The sequence below is a fragment of the Jaculus jaculus genome, chromosome 4 (genome assembly GCF_020740685.1).
Source record: "Jaculus jaculus isolate mJacJac1 chromosome 4, mJacJac1.mat.Y.cur, whole genome shotgun sequence".
NCBI classification, from domain to species: Eukaryota; Metazoa; Chordata; class Mammalia; order Rodentia; family Dipodidae; genus Jaculus; species Jaculus jaculus.
The window spans coordinates 8,412,045-8,432,515 of NC_059105.1; the positions used below are offsets into that span (position 1 = coordinate 8,412,045).

At 42.8% G+C, this 20,471-nt stretch overlaps 1 protein-coding gene across 1 annotated transcript in view; it reads left to right on the top strand.

Annotated features, from left to right (window-relative positions):
- Positions 1–6,006: 6,006 nt before the first annotated feature.
- Cul3 (cullin 3) overlaps positions 6,007–20,471 on the top strand; it is a 98,098-nt gene continuing 83,633 nt past the window's right edge. The window contains exon 1 of the mRNA XM_045146944.1: positions 6,007–6,160. Within this exon, the coding sequence (XP_045002879.1) occupies positions 6,095–6,160 (66 nt within the window). The 5' untranslated portion in view covers positions 6,007–6,094. The remainder of the gene's footprint in view (positions 6,161–20,471) is intronic.

Sequence of the window (20,471 nt, forward strand, 5' to 3'; positions counted from 1 at the left end):
AGGTTTCTTGATATGGTTACCGTTATAATGCTATCAGTAATAAGAAATCCTTTTCCTTCAAATAAAGTCATATGGATGCAATGTCTATAATTTTTAAATAAGAATTTATATTCAGCTAAATTAGTTGGTTCTATACACAAATATTTTTATTTCCAAAATATTAATTCCCTGGGTAAATGTAAAACAAACGAAACACCAAGGTTGTGACAGTTTTTTAAAAAGTTGTCCATGAGATAATACTTAGCATGACGGTGTGATGAAGTACTGAGGTGGGTTTTTGTAATATGATCAGGCATGTAAGTTGTTGGGTTCTTTCTTTTTGGTTCAAGATGTAACTTGTCTCATATGCTCACATGTATTGTATGATCATCTGAATATGGAAAAGATAGGGACAAAATAAGTGCATAGAAAAAGAACAAAGTTTTCATGTATTTAAGTGTCTGCGGTTAGTCAGTGACATACCCTTATTTCCCTTTGATAACATAGCTTCTTACAAGGCATGTATGCATGCTCCTTCCCTGAACATGTCAGCTCGGAGTGAGGACAAAAAAGAAAGTAGAGGATCCAGCCCTTTCATGCAAGGACCCAGGGCCATCTCTACATCTTTGTTTTCTAATCTGAAGAGCATACATCTTTCCCTAACACAGTCGTGGCCCATTCAAAACTACTGAACAAGTCCTTCTAATTGAATTGGTAGCTGCGAGCTGATTTAATAACCAATATCTTCACAATCAAACCAGCAGGGCTGAAGCAGTCATTGCAGTGGCCTGGTATCCTGGATACCTAGAAACCCATGGCCAAGAAGCAGCTCTTGCACCCTTTTGCAGGCCCCTCATCCCTCATGGTGCCCATTAACAGACTGGGAATTAGAATAGGGGCTGGCCCACCCAGCTGCCTGGCTGGACCTGTTGGAATGCGGGTCCTCTGTGTGGATCACTGGCAATGGGGCCACCGTTTCCCTGTGTCAGGGCACCGTCAGCAGGAGTGGGAAGAGCAACTGTCAGGCATGTGAGATCTAGTGAGCTCTTATTCCGCCCACCCCCTTCTCTGCCAGAAAGGTGTCCATTTGCAGAAAAGAAAGTTCGTTTTCTATTTGCAAGCCAGGGCACCACTGGGCACCGAAGAGTCTACTGCTGCTTAAAAGTTGTTCATACATGTACTGAGGATGTTGCTTCCTTAGAAAGAAAAACCTCTGACTTCTGGGTGAAATATACAGGAAGTTGTTGCTAAGTGCAAGCTGGGTTTGTGGTTTCTAGTTCTGAGCTGTAAGGCATGTGTGTCCTGTGAGGGCTGTTCTCAGCCATAAGACCTATGTGTCCTGTGAGAGCAGTTCTCAGCCGTAAGGCCCGTGTGTCCTGTGACAGCAGTTCTGAGCCGTGATAAGGCCCGTGTGTCCCATGATGGTATGGCCGAGCCGTGAGTAAGGCCCGTGTCCCATAACGGCCGTTCTGAGCCATGAATAAGGCCCATGTCATGAGTAAGACCCGTGTGTCCCATGACGGCAGGTCTGGGCTGTAAAGTCCATGTCATGAGTGAGGCCCATGTGTCCCGTGATGGCAGTTCTGAGCTGAGAGTAAGGCCCGTGAGTAAGGCCTGGTAGCAGGTCTGAGCCGTGAGTAAGGCCTGTGAGACCCACGACGGTAGTTCTGACCTGAGAGTAAGGAGGGTAAGGTCTGTGTATCCCCATGGCGGCAGCTCTGAGCTGTAAGGCCTGTGTGTTCTGTGACGGCAGGTCTGAGCTGTAAGGTCCATGTCATCAGTGAGGCCCATGTGTCCAGTGATGGCAGTTATGAGCCATGAGTAAGGCCTGTGTTTCCTGTGACGGCAGGTCTGAGCCATGAGTAAGTTCTGTGTCATGAGTGAGGCCCATGTGTCCAGTGACAGCAGTTCTGAGGTGTAAGGCCCGTGTGTCCCGTGATGGCAGTTCTGAGCTGAGAGTAAGGTCCGTGAATCCTGTGACGGCAGTTCTGAACCATGAGTAAGGCCTGGTAGCAGGTCTGAACCGTGAGTAAGGCCCGTGAGACCCATGACGGTAGTTCTGACCTGACAGTAAGGAGGGTAAGGTCTGCGTATCCCCATGGTGGCAGCTCTGAGCTGTGAGCAAGGCCCGTGTGTCCTGTAATGGCAGGACTGAGCCGTAAGGCGCGCGTGTCCTGTGACCGAAGGTCTGAGCCGTAAGGCGCGTGTGTCCTGTGACCGCAGGTCTGAACTGTAAGGCGCGTGTGTCCTGTGACCGCAGGTCTGAACCGTAAGGCACGTGTGTCCTGTGACCGTAGGTCTGAGCCGTAAGGCGCGTGTGTCCTGTGATGGCAGGTCTGAGTCATGAGTAGGGCCCGTGTGTTCTGTGACAGCAGTTCTGAGCCATAAGTAAGCCCTGTGTGTCCTGTGATGGAAAGTACTGCTCCTTCCCAGGGCTTCATACAAACAGTAGCCATCCAGTAAAATTTCTCAAGTAAATAAATACGCATTTCTTTTTTTTTTAAATATATTTTATTTATTTATTTGAGAGAGAGAGAGAGAGGCAGAGAAAGAGGGGAGAGAATGGGAGAGCCAGGGCCTCCACCCACTGCAAATGAACTCTAGACACATGCACCCCCTTGTGCATCTGGCTCATGTGGGTCTGGGAGAATTGAACCGGGATCCTTTGGCTTTGTAGGCAAACTGTTCTTTACATAAAAGTTACCGCCCATTTCTAAAGTTATGACATCTTTTTTTTTTTTTTTTGGTTTTTTGAGGTAGGGTCTCACTCTGGTCCAGGCTGACGTGGAATTCACTCTGTCATCTCAGGGTGGCCTTGAACTCACGGTGATCCTCCTACCTCTGCCTCCCGAGTGCTGGGATTAAAGGCGTGCGCCACCACACCCGGCAAAGTTATGACATCTTTTGATGGGGGTGGTTTATGATGGTTGTTCCTTTTAATGCCTCTACTTGCCAAAATAAGATTGACAATATGATTGTAGGTCTCCAGCTTTTTAAAAAAACATTTTATTTGAGAAAGAGAAACAGAGGCAGACGGGTGGAAAGGCATCAGGGCCTCCATCCACTGAAAACAAACTTCATAGGCATGTACAACCTTGTGCATCTAGGGAATCCAAGCTGGGTCCTTAGGGTTTGCAGGCAAGCACCTTAACCACTAAGACATCTCTACTCCATCTCTACCTTTTTGGTACATGTTTTCTTGGTTTGTGGAATCCAAACTGAAAGCTAGCTTTAAGATCTGATCAATTTTATTAAAGCATACAAGCATTTCTTTTAGAAACCCATATACTGAATAAAGGAAGATTAGTACAACCTTGGCTATACTTAATGCCCATGATATATGGCAGCAGATGTTGAGTGGCTACTCTGTTGTGATGGCTTTTAAAATGGATTCACTCATTTCCATTTCACAATAGCACAAGGACGGAGTATTCTCACTGACTGTATTTTACAAAGAACTCAAGGCAAAACAGCTGTCTTTACCCCCAACGATATAAAGCACGGTGAAGTGGCGGAGCTTATATTCAAACCAGTGGCTTCAGGAGCATTTGCAGTTGAAGGGAGCTTGGCCATTTCAGTCTGGGGTGTGCAGGCCCTCACTAAGCTGCCCTGCAGGTAACTCCAATACAAAGTCAAGTAACTCTGATACAAAGTCAGAACATGCATTTTAATTTTTATTTATTCATTTATTTAGTTAACAGGATGAGGGAGAGAGGGAGTGAGGGAGGGAGGCACGGAGGGAGGGAGAGAGTGACAGAGAAAGAGAGAATGAATATGGGTGCAGCAGGGCCTCCAGCAAAGGAACTCCAGATCATGTGCCATCTTGAACACCTGGCTTACATGGGTCCTGAGAATCGAACCTGGGTCCTTTGGCTTTGCAGGAAAATGCCTTAACTGCAAAGCCATCCTTCCAGCCCAGAACATATATTTTTATATAATCAAGATATTGAGCCATATGGCAGGACAGAAATAGAATGAAAATCGAGTTTTATATTGTAATGATTATGGAAATAGAGATGGAATTAGCATACAGGTTATAAATCCTTTCTAAGACTCTTGCTTCCTTTTTTGGTGTTGTTTTGGTTTTTCAATGTCCGATATTTAGAGCTTTGGTTGGTTTATTTTATTTTTGGTGTTATGAGATAGGGTCTCATTCTAGCCCAGACTGACCTGGAACTCAACTCTGTAGTCGCAGGCTGGTCTCAAACTCACAGTGATCATTTTCCCTCTGCTGGGATTAAAGGCATGCCCCACCACTTCTCAAGCTCTTGGTTTGATTAGCAACTACTAAAAAATCCAAGAAAATATATTTTCAATGGGGCACTTCAACGAAGAAGCTGAAAGTATGACAGGGGTTTAGTCAACACACGTAAAGTAAAACTCGGCCATAAACAAGCATCTATGTTCATTATTAAAGTTGCTATTTTAGGGCTGGAGAGATGGCTTGGCGGTTAAGCGCTTGCCTGTGAAGCCTAAGGACCCTGGTTCGAAGCTCGGTTCCCCAGGTCCCACATTAGCCAGATGCGCAAGGGGGCGCACGCGTCTGGAGTTCGTTTGCAGTGACTGGAAACTCTGGCGCGCCCATTCTCTCTCTATCTGCCTCTTTCTATTTCCCTCTCGTCACTCTCAAATAAATAAAAATGAAAAAAAGGTTGCTATTAGAATTCAAATCCTAGCTTTCAAATGTAGATGTCCATCCCAACAATAGGTCATTTAAAATGGGACCACCAGAAACTTTAGTAAAACTCTCGTATATTGTCCTGCGAACCCAAGCACAATGGCAGTTGAACAAGTAGGTAAGTTAGGAAGTGTGATTCACACTGAATGATAAACAAAACTGAGGCAAACTAGACATTTTGACTACTGGATGACCAAAAAAATTTCTTCCAAGTTTACAGCAAATTGAATTACACAGTAATTTCCATTTTGCAACTATTAATGTTGATGGCAATGGTTAAAAAAAGAGCCTTTGTCAGGTTAAAGATGTTTCTATCATTTAAACGAATTGCCAAAACATTGTCATTCATTTAAAAGAAAACCAAAAAACTACGTTTGAACATTAGTGAGCCCCGGGCCGCCCAGAAAGCATCAGTGCGTGAGGAGACCCTGGAGCGTGTGCAACTGCAGGAAGCCACGCGGGTGCAAAGTCAAGCGCGCATCCCCAGGGCCCACGTCCTAGAAAAACTCAGCAACCAGTTCCAAGTCTTGGCTCTCCGACCCGCACCCCACGCTCGTTCCCGGGAACAGTCACCTCGCCACCCCGAGCGAGCCTCAGCCCGGCCCAGCCTACCATCGACCAGACCTGCCCGGCTACCGGAACTTCCCCCGGCCACCGCTCACGTGACCAGGGCCCGCCCCGCCCTCCCTCCCGACCCTACCCACGGGCGGCTCGGCGCTCCTCCAATCAGCAAGCGCCTCTGCCCAGACCCGGCGTCTCCGAGGCTCCGGCTTTCGAAAGGGCAGCTCACACCTCCCGCCGCCAGCGCCGGCCCTCGGCCGCGCTGGCCCCGCCCACTTCCGCAACTCCCAGCTCCCTCCACGCTGCGCCCTCCCGCTCCCGGCCTTCGCTCCGCCCCCCGCCTCTTCTCGCGAGATCTGGAGCGGCGGCCCTCCCGTCGCGGCCGCCCGCCCCCCCCGCCCCCTCCCCCCGCCCAGCCTGCCCGCTCTCCGGGCTCTCCTCCCTCCCTCCCTCCCTCCCTCCCTGCTCCCTCCTCCCCCCTCCACCCTCTGGGCCGGATCTCGTCTCGCTGAGGCGGAGGAGGAGAAGGAGGAGGAGGACGACGTTCGGCCTGCGCAGTGAGATGTTTGTCCGTCGCCGCCGCCGCCGCCATCGCGCAGGAGCGCGATAAAGGGAGCCGAACCCGGCGCGAGGGGAGAAGCCCGCGGAGCCGCCGCGCCAGCGCAGCCCCCGGCCGAGCCCGAGCCCGAGCCGCCGCCCCCCGCCGCCGCGGCCGCCCAGGGGCCGGCCCGCTCCCTGCCCAGCCCGGGGGGCCGCCGCCGCCGCCCCCAGCCGAGCCCCGAGCCCGCCCGCTGCCCGCCCGCCCGCCAGCCTTAAATGTGACACCGGCGCCTCGGAGTGCGACCCGAAGCCGCCGCCGGGGAGGGGACGAGCACCATGTCGAATCTGAGCAAAGGCACGGGCAGCCGGAAGGACACCAAGATGCGGATCCGGGCCTTTCCGGTGAGTCTCTTCCTCGGCGCCCGGGACCCCGGGGCCGGGGACCCGGCCGGGCGCCGCACGCGAGGCCGGGGCTCATCTCCCCCCCAACAGGCCGCAGGCCGGCCTCCCCTCCCCCCACGCCCGCCGGTGGCCCGGCGCGAGCCTTCCCGGCAACGGGGCGGCGCGGCCGTCCTCCCCGGGCCGTTCCCCGCGCCCAGCCTCGGGCCGGTGCCCGCGCGCCGCCACGCCGCGGGGCTGCGGTGCCCGCTCCCCCAGCCGCCTCTTCCCGCCCGGCTCCGGGACTCCAGCCCCGCAGGGATGCGCGCTGCCCGAGTCTGCGTGCGTGCGTGGGGCGTGTGTGTGAACTTTTCGCTGCGGTTGAAAACACGACCCAGCCAGGCTCTGGGGGGCGATGCAGAAGGACTGTCCCCCTCGTCGGGAAGGAAGGGTTTTGCCATCAGCCTGATCTCCGGCACACTGACAGTGTTTCCACGAAATGCTCAGCACGAATATCCTAATAACGTGGAGCGTATTTATAGCGTCTTTCACCCCCCTCCCACACCCCCGCCTCTTAATACACTTTAGCAACTCTTGCTAGGGCTTTGCCTCGCCACCCCTAGGTGGGTCCGGGGGAAGCAATACAGGACCATTTGGACCATTGGCTTTCCATTTCTTGAAAGAAGCCAAAAAAGGAGTGTAGTCACCACGCAGACTGGTTGTACCTTGTCAGTTTATCGACAGCAAACGTATTTTATTCGGAAACTTTTCTTTTTGTTATTACATTGAGTCATAACACACTTGCGGTGCTTGGTTTATGGAGTAAACTTTGGAAGTCGTACCTGATTGTGATTGCCTATGGCAAGCAATTAAAGCGCACTGTTGTAAGAGAGAAACTGGACATACTTGCTCTTGACTCTACAGTAACAGGTATAAAGCAAATAGAGCAATTGAGCAAATTTTTAGAACCACCACCAGCGAAAGCTCTTATTTTTCCCTCTTGGACTCATAAGTGTTCAGTGGAAAGGGGTTTTGTAATCACGTTTAAAGTACGTTGTTACTGAAGTGCTTATTACGGTGGGGAAAGTCTTCGTATGATTGTCCCAGTTGAGGAAGTCACTTTATCCTGGAGAACGTGTGCACCTATGGGTTCTTAACATTTAAAAGCGAAGTATACACCTGGTGCAACATTACAAGGAACATACTAATGTCAGTGTGTACAAACTTAAGACTTTATGTAGATAAATAGGCTTAATGTAAATAGGCTGTACTTAGGAGAATTAAGTATTTTGATGCCAGTTAAAGGGACTAAATGCAGGATTTTTTTTCTAAATAAATGTGAGAAACTACATCAGAAAGTGAGAAATGTTGGGCAAAAGCACTAATAAATATTCACTAGCATATTTTCCTTTATACCTGGGCAAAGAGCAAGGTTTATGAATTTATGAGTAATGTTAATTTCCCCACTGAATCAACCATCCAGGTGACTATTAAATCTCTTTCTTAGCAGAATTCAGAGTCATTCCAAAGTTTTTGAAGTCAGCAGTCTGACCTGTTAGGTTTTCTAGGAAATTTTTGTTCTAGTACACTGCTCCTTCTTGAAGTCGTTTTTGGTTGTTTTGTTTGTTTGTTTGCTAAGATATGGAATAGCTTGTATTCAACAGCAACTCACTTATGCTAATATTATTCAGAGGAACCAGTTCTACCTCTGTGTGAGATCAAGTCTTTGATCTCTATATTCCCTACTTACCTACTTTCTTCTTTGTTGGGTCAAGAAATACTGAGTACTGTGAGCCAGACACTCTTCCTAGGGGTTTAGGATTTGTCAGTATAGCTGAAAAGGAAAAGACCTCTCTAGTTTCTGGAGCTACTAGTTGGGGAGAATATTATCATACCATTAGCTGAAAAGTATTACTGTGTGATGGGTTAACACATTGTGTTGAAACTGAGTTTTCTGGATTTTCATTTCATAGGTATTAATAACATTCACAAGTAATTCCCATTGGAAGTAGCCATTATATTCTCAATAAAATTTAAGTTATAGGGCTGGGGAGATGGCTTAATGGTTAAGGCGCTTGCCTGTGAAGCCTTAGGACCCAGGTTTGATTGCCCAATACCCAGGTAAGCCAGATGCACGGGGTGGCACATGGATCTGGAGTTTGTTTATAGTGGCTAGAGGACCTGGCATGCCCATTCATTCTTTCTCTTTCTCTGCCTTTCTTTCCTCCAATAAATAAAATTTTAAAAGTTATAGTTCTTTGAGCCATCATTAAGGGATAGCTATGCCTCTGTGATGATACTTCACTGATTCTTCTTTTGCATGTTAAGTCTTTATATACTCAGATAGTCCTTTACAGACTCAAAATTTCCAGGTTGTGATCTTTGTATAACTACTGTCTGCAGGGATTGCTAGCTAGAAGTCATAAACATAGGTATACAAATGTATATATTACCATTGGGCATATAGTTACTGTAATTTATTGGAAAGTGAGTTTAGCCAAAATGTTCAGTTCATTTCAGATTATTTAGCAAAATGATGTGCAAAAGATACGGACTATGTTTTAGAATTGTTTCGTTTTCATGGCAAAATAGTGTTAAGTTATAGGATACTTTAAATGTGAGAATGCTTCAGACAACAGTCTCATAAGAAGACTCAGATTCTCTTTAAGTAGGAGTAAACAGCCTACAGTTCAATAAAGTTGACATTTTTAAGTACATGTACAGAAATTAATTTTTTAAGATATAAAATAATTTCTTTACTTATAAGCTGTTGATAGGAAAAAATTGATTCTAATTTGTGGCTTTCCTGCTTTGCATAAAATATCTCATTTTACAGCCTTTTGTTCATAATATTTTTAAAGATTTTTGTACATAAACTAACAGCTAGGCTAACATTATTTAGATTTGGACCAAATAATTCTTCTGCAAGAAATCTCTTCCTTGCTGTTGCCAAGTGTAATAGCTCCTGAGTTTTCCACTCTGTAGGATTAATTGCTGTCAGGTAACTGTACTCCTCTCTGTAAAGCTATTCCTTGCTATCTTGTCCATGTTTTTGTTAACATGGTCTTTGCAAGCTTGTTGGAACTGGAGGGTTTCATTTTTGAATGAAAGTGCTGTCTTCTCTCATTTGCCTTTCTTGGCTTCATTTAGGGTTTTCTTAAACTCTCTAGAATGTGACCCAGTTCTTAGGACTGCTACTGTGAGGTCTTTGGAAATAATCAGCTACTAGTTTATGAATGGTGCTCAGTTATGACAAGGAAGCATCTTTGGATGAATTGTCCACTCCATAATTCTATATGAATACCACCTGTGTATCATAGTCAGTAGTGGATGTCCAGTTATGTTTAGGGAGTACCTACCAAATGATTGGCATTAGTGAAAGAGATAGTTTGACCATCTTTTTGTGATATACTTTAGACCATGAGGGGATAAGGACAAAGAGACAGTCGTGTTTCTTCTTTTCTCTTATGTCTAGCTTTAGTAGTATTTGCCAGATTTGGAATAGGGTTGATCTTCATAAAAGGTTACTTTTTCTTCAGGAAGGTAATTGTTGTATAGGGCTACCTGGACTGTATATAGAAAGAGCTGAATAATAGTATTGAAATCTAAAACTTGAAATACAGAGCTAGGAATTATCTATAAATTTGTTTTTCATCCTCTGTGTTATTTTCTTACAGAGAAATTACGGAGTAAGGTGTAACAGATTCATTAAAGTGTTGCTTAACACTTAGACTGATTTCTTTTTGCTTAACAGTTTCAGGACAGCAACTGTATTTATAGCTGGTAGTACCTCTTTGACTTCAGAGATTAAAAGGAAAAAATGAGCATGAAGTCATAATTGAGAAAGTTGTTATTATTATTTTTTTAGGTAGCAGCTCAGAAGAATCTGGAAAATATTACTACCTGTATTTAAGTTTAAACCTAATAATACAGTCTATAATGTGAAAATCTGACCTTTTATGTATAGTATGTTAATTACAAACTAGAGAAAACTTTATTTGCTCATACATCATTCATCTGTTAAATGTAGCCAAGTAGTGACATTTGTCCAGTCCAGGAAGAACGTAGAATTATGACTAGAAAAAGAAGCAAGCCTTCCTTCCCTCTGTTACTTTCATTCCAGATTCTCAGGAGGGTCTTTGGCACTTTTGTTAGACTTGTCTAACTTTCTGACACAGACAGAAAAAGTGAGTGTGGGCATGCCAGGACCTCTTGCTGATGCAAAAAACTCCACCTTAGGTATCTGACTTTATGTGAGTACTGGGGAATCCAACCCGGGAAGTCAGACTTTGAAAGAAAGCGCCTTTAACCACTGAGCCATCTCCCCAGCCCTTATATTGCCTTTTAAAAAATATTAATTTATTTGACAGAAGGACAGAGTGAGAGAGAATGGATATGTCAGGGCCCTCAGCCACTGCAGACAAATTCTACATACATGTGCCACTTTGTACATCTGGCTTAACATGGGTACTGGGTAATTGAACTCTGGTTCTTAGGCTTTGTAAGCAAGTGCCTTCATCACTGAGCCATCTCCAGTACCATTAAATTGCCGCTTTAGTAATAGTTTTACAGTATATAGAGTTCCATGTTAAATATTCTTATAAACATGATTCAGTGACTCTGGTACTTTACAGTTCAAATTTATTTAACCATTTCCCTACAGTCTAGTATTTTTATTGGAGCCTGTATTTTTCTCTCTCATACAGAATGCAACTTCAACTTAAGTACTTGAGCCTGTCTTCAATTATGGAATCTTGAGCTAAGTAGAATCAAGGCTGTTCTGTGTGCAAATAGCAGAACTTTGATTGTAGCCCAGTAAGGCCCTCTTGAATAAGGAATGTGCTGATTGGAATTACACCTCTTAAGGTTGTGTCATTTGAACTTGAGAGATCTTTGCCAAATATATCTTTAGTTTCATAGTGAAAAAAATAGTACTTTTGAGCTGGAGAGATGTTAAGTGGTTAAGGCATTTCAAAGGACCCAGGTTCGATTCTTGACATCCCACGTAAGCTAGATACGCATGGTGGTGCATGTGTCTGGATTTCATTTGCAGTGGCTAGAGGCCCTGACAGTGCCCTTTTTTTCCTCTCCCCCTTTCTCTGTCTCTAAGAAATTAGTGAAAATAAATCTTTAAAAATAGTATATTAGCATTTCTTGACTATAAGAATGAATCTATGGAGAGACCACAGGGAATTTTCACTTGGTTTTTGTAGTTAAGTATCCAATAGATATGTTAGGGGTACACCTACAAAGTGAGGTCATAGGGAGATAGGAAGTAATGGTTCAGAACCCTAGACCCACTTCTTTGTAGTCTGGTCTTAAGGAGGTCCTATCCTCCTCTAACCTCAGTGTTCTCTGTAAAATGAGAACAGAAAGGACTTACCTTACCAGGTTGTTGCTTAGAAAGCAAATAAGGCTTTAAAAGCTGCTTGGTACACAGCTACAGGTATGCCCATGTTGTGATTGTCAAAATTTAAATAAGAAAATTGGAGTGTTTTCATAGAGAGTTACATTGAAATACTGGGTACTTATTTTAGTGATGTTGCCCACCCTACCTGTTTTGTATAAACTCTAGAACTTAGTATTTTCAAGCATTTTATGAAACACTCCAGAACACTTAAGTCTAAAAGGCTTTGGTACCTCTAGGGTTCTGCAGAAAAATACTACTGGCTTTGTGTGTGGCTACAAAAGAGTCTGATTATTTTCTCCCCCTCTTTTTTGGGGGGTATCACTTCTGAACTTGATGGCTTTTCCTCAGTATTTAAAGCAAGACCTTTTCCAACTGGAGAACAGTTAGCGCTTGGTGTGGGTGATTAGCGAATGATTGATTGTGAAGCTAGTTCTAACACATAGCAGTTGGCTAGTTGAGTGCAAATGGTGCTTTGAAGTGTTTGAGTCTGTGAGCCTTAGATAGAGTAGTATGTCATTAATGAACTTTTAGAAAGGTAGTCTCCATGTTCTCTCACACAGTAATGCCTTGAAAATAAAGGTGTGGTGGTGGATGTGCACTGTACATTCCCCATCTGAAGATTTAACCTCCCAACTAGACCAGCAGTAGCAGAACTCCGCATTTCATTTTCTGTACCTTAACATTCCTTTCATCTACTCTCTTCCTCTGTTGTTCACTATACAGTCTGATTGCTGTGTCCACTGCAGATCTTTTCTCTCCTTTATACTCTCTGTCCTCAGAATTCTCTCTGCTTCCTCTCCATCTGAGAATAGAGACTTACCTTCTTAAACGGAGGCTCCTATTTTCTTCATAGTCCTTATGTCTTGGGGCCCAGGTGCTGTTTATTTCCCATCATTTTTTTTTTTTTCTCAGCCTCTTGGAAGTTATTCTCCTCTCTGTGGTACCCCTTGTTACCTAGTTATGTTCACTCTCAGATCCTTCTTCAGGTCCAGATCCATTGCATGTGGGAAGAGGCACTTACTTGCTGAACTTAAAAGTGTTGATTAGTATTCGTGCTATGAGTCAAGCATTCACCCACAGCAATAACCATGGCTCTAGCTTCTTGTGAATTGTAATGATCTTCACCCTGTCTAGGAGTGTCTTGTTCAACCATTCTGGAAATCTTTAAAACTCCCAATTACATCTGTCATGGCTTCTCCATTTATATAGGACTTTGAGCAAATTACTTCTGGCTAGCCCCTCTTTTGTAAAAGAAGAAAATGATAGTGCCTACCTTACAAAACTGTTCCAAAGATGGAGTCAAGATCTGGAAAGCTTTTAGAGAAGTAGCTGAAATGTATCAAACATTGTAGATAAATGTAAACTTTTGCTTAGTTATTGTTACTCATTGCTGCTTTTCTTCTCAGGACAGGCTTATGGATTTCCAGAGGACCCTTTTCACTCTCCCAAGCTATGGTGTTATCACTGCCTCCTGGGCTACACAACTTGCCCCATGTTTCCTTTCTTCCCAGAGCTAGGCCACAGTGTCACAGAAAGCATCTAGATAATTCGACCATCTCTGCTGTCATGGCTCAAGTTTTCTAGGCTATTATATGGCCCAGTAGAAAATTGTATGACAGTGGTGTCTAACTTAGCTGGACACACAGTGCTTTGGGTGTATGTGTGTGTTTGTGTGCTTGTGTGAGTGTATGTACAGCTTAGTAAGCCTCCTCTCACCTTTCCTGCTGAGCACCACCAAATTTTAATTACTGGTCTTAGGCTGTTTATTGAGCATTCCTTCTCTTAAGGAACCTTAACTACCGCCTCACTGAAAAAACCTATGTCAGTAGGTAAACTTGTTCAGTGATCATGCCTTTCATATATGTATCTTAATGTGCATCGTTACTCTTCACTTTTCCCCCTGGTCTTATCTTTCCATCACGATCACTATCTCCTTTCTCTTTCATAGTCAAGATTCTTCATAAAGTGGTCTAGAGCTCCTTTTTAAGAACATAATTTCTTTTAGAGGAGGCAGCAGGTCTTTTGTATTACTTTTCAGCAGTTCAGGTGTATTAGTATTCAACATATAGTAGGCCATATTCAGTGAATGAAACAATATAGTACTGTTTAGGGTTTTGTTTTTTTTTTAATCTTAAAAGAGCGGGAGCTGTATTAGTTTTTCATAAAATAATTGTAATGATTAAATGAAATACAAATTTTCTAGTAAATACTGGTATAACCTAGATATTTTATGTGCATATGCATGCAGCTTCTCATGCAAAGGCCAAAGGACAACCTTGGGTGTTGCTCTTCAGGTACTAACAGTTATTTTGAGTTAGGGTCTCTGACTGGCCTGGAACTCACCAGTAAGCTAGGCTGATTGGCCAGCAGATTCCAGAGATCCACCTACCTGCCTCTGCCTCCCAAGCCCTGGGATTACAAGTGCATGTCACCGTGCTGGGCTTTTTTTAGTTTGGGTTCTGGTGATCAAAGCTGGGTCCTCTTGCTTGCAAGGCAAGCACTTTTCTGACTGAGCCATCTCCCCAGCTCTACTTAGTTCTTTAAAAATCTGAACAACAAAAACCCGCCTGCAAAGCTGGCATTTTCAACTAAAAATATTGCGTGTTTCTTGTAGGACAGTCACATGGAGACTTTTCCAGAGAATCTTGGACGGACTCTGGTACCAGAGATGCCTGGGAGGAGCAGAATGTGCGTCTTCAGTGTTGCCTCCCTGACCATTTAGAGTTGTGTTACCTTGATGGGAGATTCTGTGAACCATATATTTTTGTTTGTTTTTGTTTTCTGAGGTAGGGTCTCACTCTAGCCCAGGCTGACCTGGAATTCACTATGTGCATTAACCAATTGCCTTAAAAATGACTAAAAGAAGGAACCCTGTGGATGGCCTGCATTCCTAACCCAGAGGTTTTTCTTTGAGAAATCATTCCTTTTAATTTTTTAAAATTCACATTTAAAGTTTGAAATGCCATTAAGTATGACATTGTAATTCCATCCATTTTTGATTTACTGTCATGCTATCTGTTTTCCTCTTTCATTCTCTCTCTCAAATAAATATTTAAAAACAGAAAAAAATACTCAAGGGCCAGAGAAACGGCTCCATGGCTAAGGTGCTTGCCTGCAAAGCCCCAGTACCCATGTAAAACCAGATGCAAAAGGTGCTGTATGCTTCTGTAGTTAGTTTGCAGTGGTTAGAGGCCTTGGTGCATCCATTCTGTCTCTGTCTTCCTATTTTTTCTTAATAAATAAATAAATGAAAAAAAGATTTACAGTCTCAGAGAAGGGAGTGGACCTAACTTCAGTGATAAATGTTACCCTAAGCAAGTGAATAAAAACTTAAAAGGAAGCTGAGCATTGTGGCACAGGCTTTTAATCCCAGTATCCAGGAGGCCGAGATAGGAGGATTGCCATGCGTGCAAGGCCACCCTGAGACTACAGAGTGAATTCCAGGAGAGCCTGGGCTAGGGTGAGAACCTACCTTGAAAAACCAACAATTTAAAAAAAAAAAAAAAAAAAAAACTTCAAAGGGGAAGATACAAGATTTCCTAGAAATATTTCTCTGTAAAAGCAATCCATCATCATCAGGAGAAATTCTTTAGCATACTGTCTGATGCTTTTTTCCTTTCTTTATCTCTACCTCCAATAAAGAGATGTTGCTTTATAAAATAAGCAATCTTTGTGCTGTCTTCTGTTTTTGGTTTTGAATAATCTCAAATTCTCAAAATACTCAGTTTACCCATTTTAAAGAAATTACTCATTTGCAAAGAGAGAGCATATGAATGGGTATGCCCGGGCATCTGCCTTTACATGGGTACTGGGGAATCGAACCTGATCGTTATGCATGTGTAGACAAGCACTTTAACTGCTGAGCCATCTGTCCAGCACCCAAGACGTTATCATTCCTGTTTTAAATCTAGCTAGGCTCCGAGAGACCCGGTAAGTATATAATAGAAAAGGGTGGACTGAGATACACATCCATTTGTGTTTGATTCAGAGTCCATGCATTTTCCATTACACTACACAAGCTACTTGGTGTTGCTAAAAATTCTAAAATTTTGTAGATTCTAAAATAATGTACCTTTTTCTTCTTTTTCTGTTTTTTGGTTATTTGAGGTAGGGCCTCACTCTAGCCCAGGCTGACCTGGTTCACTATGTAGTCTCAGGGTGGCCTCGAACTCATGGCTATCCTCTTACCTTTGCCTCCCGAGTGCTGAGATTAAAGGCGTGTGCCACATGCCAGGCAGATGTACTTTTTTAATAGGAACATATTGGAAGAGCTATTCTAAAGGCTATTTAAAATTTTTGGCTGCAGATAGCCAGGGACTCTGAGGTTCATGCAGTACACAAGCACAGTGTAGTACATTTTAACTGTGTATTTAGAAAAAAGGCACTCCTTGAAAGTAACATGTTCTTAAGTACTTTATTTAGAAATTTTTCAGAAAATACCAAAATCACAAATAGTAAAGTGACTTTAGTGCACAAGGATTAGAGACTTCAAGTTGATGTCTCTCTTGGTAAGTGCAGATATATGTTTGGTAAGTGAAGTATATTTTTAAATGAATGTTAAAAGCCAAATTCATTGTCATCTGTTTGCTTCTAACCTAAGTGGGACTTGGTAGCTGTGATTGTGTATCACAGGCTGTACAGTTTATAAAGAATAGACATTTACACTGTCACATTTCTGGAGCTGGGAAAGCCATGACCCAGGGCAATTGCAGGTTCCATTTTCTGGTGAAGGCAGCTTGCTCTTGGCTTAGATGCTGCATGCCCTGAAGGGGAGGCCAAGCAGGGTTACATCCCTTCACTAAGCTATTTTATGAGGGTTCACTTTCTTGTTTACCTCCTGTAGTCCCTACTTCCTTAATACCACTACTTACTGTTACAAGTTTTTTGTTTTTTTTTTTTTAATTTTTGAGAATTAAAGCTTTTTTTTTTTTAATTTATTTTTACTTTTATTTTTTGGTTTTTCAAGGTAGGGTCTCACTCTAGCCCAGGCTGACCTGGAACTCACTATGTAGTCTCAGGCTGGCCTCGAACTCACAGCGATCCTCCCACCTCTGCCTCCCGAGTGCTGGGATTAAAGGCGTGCGCCACCACACCCGGCGAGTGTAACAAGTTTTTGAGAGAATACAAATACGCACTTATAACAGGAAGGTTCGAGAGAATCAGTTATTTTAAACACATGAGGAAACTGAGGACTAGGCAGGGTGACTTAGCCTAGGAATATGGTCTTCACTTGTATTCATGGAAGAACTATTAATGGCTGGATTTCTAGTTAAAAACTCAGTTTGTAAAGCTGGGTGTGATGGTGCACACCTTTAATCCCAGCACTGGGGAGGCAGAGACTGAGACTAAAGTGAATTTCAGGTCAGCCTGGACTAGAGTGAAACCCTAACTTGGAAACAACAACAGTAACAAAACCTCGTTTTTGTAAAGCCGGGTATAGTGGCGCATGCCTTTAATCCTAGCACTTGTCTTGTGAGGCAAAGGTAGGAGGATTGCCATGAGTTTGAGGCCACCCTGATACTAATTCCAGGTCAGTCTGGGCTAGAGTGAAACTACCTTGAAAATCAAACGAACAAAAAAATGTTTTGTGGATCAGAGTAGATAAGTATATAGCCATAGTATATAACTCAGTGTTAACATTAGGCTTCTTAATTATAAAGTAATTTCTCAATATCAGGTATCTTGGTGATTTGGTGTACAGTAGGATTCATGGGCTCTTGCATTCTTTTAACTAGTTTTGTAGTCTTTGGTAAACCACCTGGTCTGTTTCCTGTTTTGTAAAACAAAGGGTTACCTTAGGTACCTTTTGGATCTAAAAATGTCAGTGAAAAGGAGTTTAAACATAAATTCTAGGAACTGATGCTGCTGTGCTCTTAGAATTTGGTTGAACATTTTGGGAGATGTTGCAAAAATTACCTACCTTTTCTGACATATTCTTTAAAATAGGGTGTTATGGGCTGGAGGTATGGCTTAGCAGTTAAGTTGTTTGCCTGCAAAGTCAAAGGACCCAGGTTCGATTCCCCAGAACCCACATTAGCAAGATGCACAAGGGGGCACACACGTCTGGAGTTCATTTGCAGTTTCTGGACACCCTGGCACGCCCATTCTCTTTCTCTCCCTGTTTCTCTGTCAAATAAATAAATATTTTTAAAAATAGGATATTACATGTTATTATGGTTAAATCCTAATATGAAACTGGGAAAGTTAGCTATGTTCTCGTCTATGTCTTTTTGTGAGTTGACAGTTCCAGACAAATTTAAGCAGATTCAGTGGCAGTTTTTGTCATAAGTTTATGCAGTGTGGACCCTTTGCTGTCGCCACTTGTTTTTGTTTTTGTTGTCTGTGTATAATTGATTCTTGGATGTAAGCACAATTTAGTGTTACTATTTGCAGAGGGCTTTTTACATGTGCATGTGATCATGTGTTTGTGTGGATGCTTGTGTGTGTGAGGACCAAGATTGATGTTGTATGTCTTCCACAGTCGCTCCGCACATCATTCACTGAACCAGAGTTCACTGATGTAGTTAGTCTAGCTAACCAACTTACTCCTGGTATCTACCTGTCTCTGCCTCCCAAGTACTGTTATCTTAGATCCTTAAACAATGCAACAAGTGGTTTATACGGTATGTGTTGTATTAGGTATTATAAGCAATCTAGACATGACTTAAATATACAGGAGGATTTATGTATATAATCTTACATAACAGCCTGGAACATTCTTGGATTTTGGTATCCACAGGGATCCTGGGACCCAACCTCTGATACTGGGAGATGATTATGCTTACATGATTGCCTCTTTGGTTACATTGGAATGTGAAATGTTATAAGTACATTATTCAGAGAATATAGTTGAAAGTGTGTTGTTTGTGCTTTTAAGTCAATTGTTCTATAACTAAATGGACTTTGCTGGATTAATCTAGAAGCTTGATTTTGTTTTTGGAAAAAAGTTCTAAATTTCCCAAATTTTTCTAAAAAGTATTTTTGTTTCTTTGAGAGAGACAGACGGGAAGAGGCAGAGAGACAGAGTGAGTATGGATGCCCTAGGGCTTCCTGCCACTGCAAACATGCTTCAGATGCATGGGCCCCTTTGTCCATCTGGCCTTATGTGGGGAATTGATCCTGGGTTGTTAGGCTTTGCAGGCAAAGTACCTTAACTGCTGAGCTATCTCTCTAGTCCCAGGTTTCCCACATTTTTTACCTCATATTTAGACATCCTACTCAGGTGTTAAGGAGTCAAATGCTGAGCTTAATTGAACATCCTCTTGATTTAACTTTCTTATGAGTGTTGCTGTCTTGTAATTTAATATCACAGGCCTCTTACTGGTTGGTCAGTGAGGTCATTGGTGATGTTATATATCATTGCATCATGGGTCATCAAGTAAGATCCTTTATCAATATTAACTAAGTGGACTGTATTCAGTAATACTCTTTCCATTGTCAGCTGGGCATCATGCCATGTATTATGAGACATACAGTAACGAAGGAAGAGAGGACCTACTCTATTCTGAGGTGCTTATAGTCTGGATGGAAGCTTACTTCCATAATAGATGTGTGTATCCAATCAGAATACTGCCATTCCTCAGATAGTTTCTCCCAAGGAAGCCTTTTTGAGGCCAAAGCTTGAAATTGAGACCAAGCATTCCCCCCACCCCCCTTTTTTTAGCTGTGTCATTCTGAATTGCTTGGAGTTTTTTCAACAGTTTCCCCCACCCACCCTGTTCCAAATTTCTTCTCTTAGAATATTATTCAAAAAGGACTGAAGGCTTTTTGTGCTTTGTGTACATAGTGGATACAAAGAATACAGTTCTCTTCATCTTAGTTTTAATGAATCTTACGATGTAGTTCAGTCCAATTTTTAATATAAGTTCCAGTACTTTCAAGAGGTGTAAGTATCTAATAGACATCCTTTCAAATTTTAGCATTTTGAAGGCTATGTTACTTGATAGATGAAAAATGAGATTTTTTAAAGAAAATAGAATTCTTTTTATTGGTATTTTCTAGTGAGGAAATTATAATTTCTGGTTTGGGGGGGAAGGGGCCAGAGTACACTTTTAAGTTTTGGTTTTTACAAGGCTTATGATAGTATAAGCATTTGAGAATACTTAATTATATATTTTCTTATTAAATGAGTTTTTGTTTCTATTCCTGCTGAAAAAAGTTGCTTTCTGATAACTTTGTAACTTAAGCTTTTTGAAGAAGATAGTAAATGAGACTCATAATTACATATTAAACAATAAATATTATATATGTGCATTTTATTTTATTACTGTTTTTGAAGGTTTGGTTGCTTTACACCCTGAGTTTATTTGCATTTATGGCAGACATAAGCTAATAAGTGCTACCAATGGAATTACAGTTCTGTTCAAATACTTGATTGGTGACTTATGTGTTTTTAGAACATATGAAGTTACAGCTCTAACATTTTTTCAATCCCTAAGTAAAGTCTAGCCTCGTGTTTTTTTTTAAATTTTTTATTTATTTATTTGAGAGCGACAGACACAGAGAGAAAGAAAGACAGAGGGAGAGAGAGAGAGAATGAGCGCGCCAGGGCTTCCAGCCTCTGCAAACGAACTCCAGACGTGTGCGCCCCCTTGTGCATCTGGCTAACGTGGGACCTGGGGAACCGAGCCTCGAATCGGGATCCTTAGGCTTCACAGGCAAGCGCTTAACCACTAAGCCATCTCTCCAGCCCTAGCCGCGTTTTTTTATGGTTAGCAGATTGAGGTGAAGACTGAACTCTTAGTCCTTAAAAAAAATTTCATTGTCAGTTAATGTTTCTGTATCAAAGATGTATGAGTAGGAGATCAAGGGTAATTGGTAGCAGTTACTTCACCAGAGTTAGCATGTCTGTTTGATGGCAGGACCAAGTCATATCTATGGAAGAAGTTATACGACACTCTGTTTCATTTTCTGTATTTTTTAGAC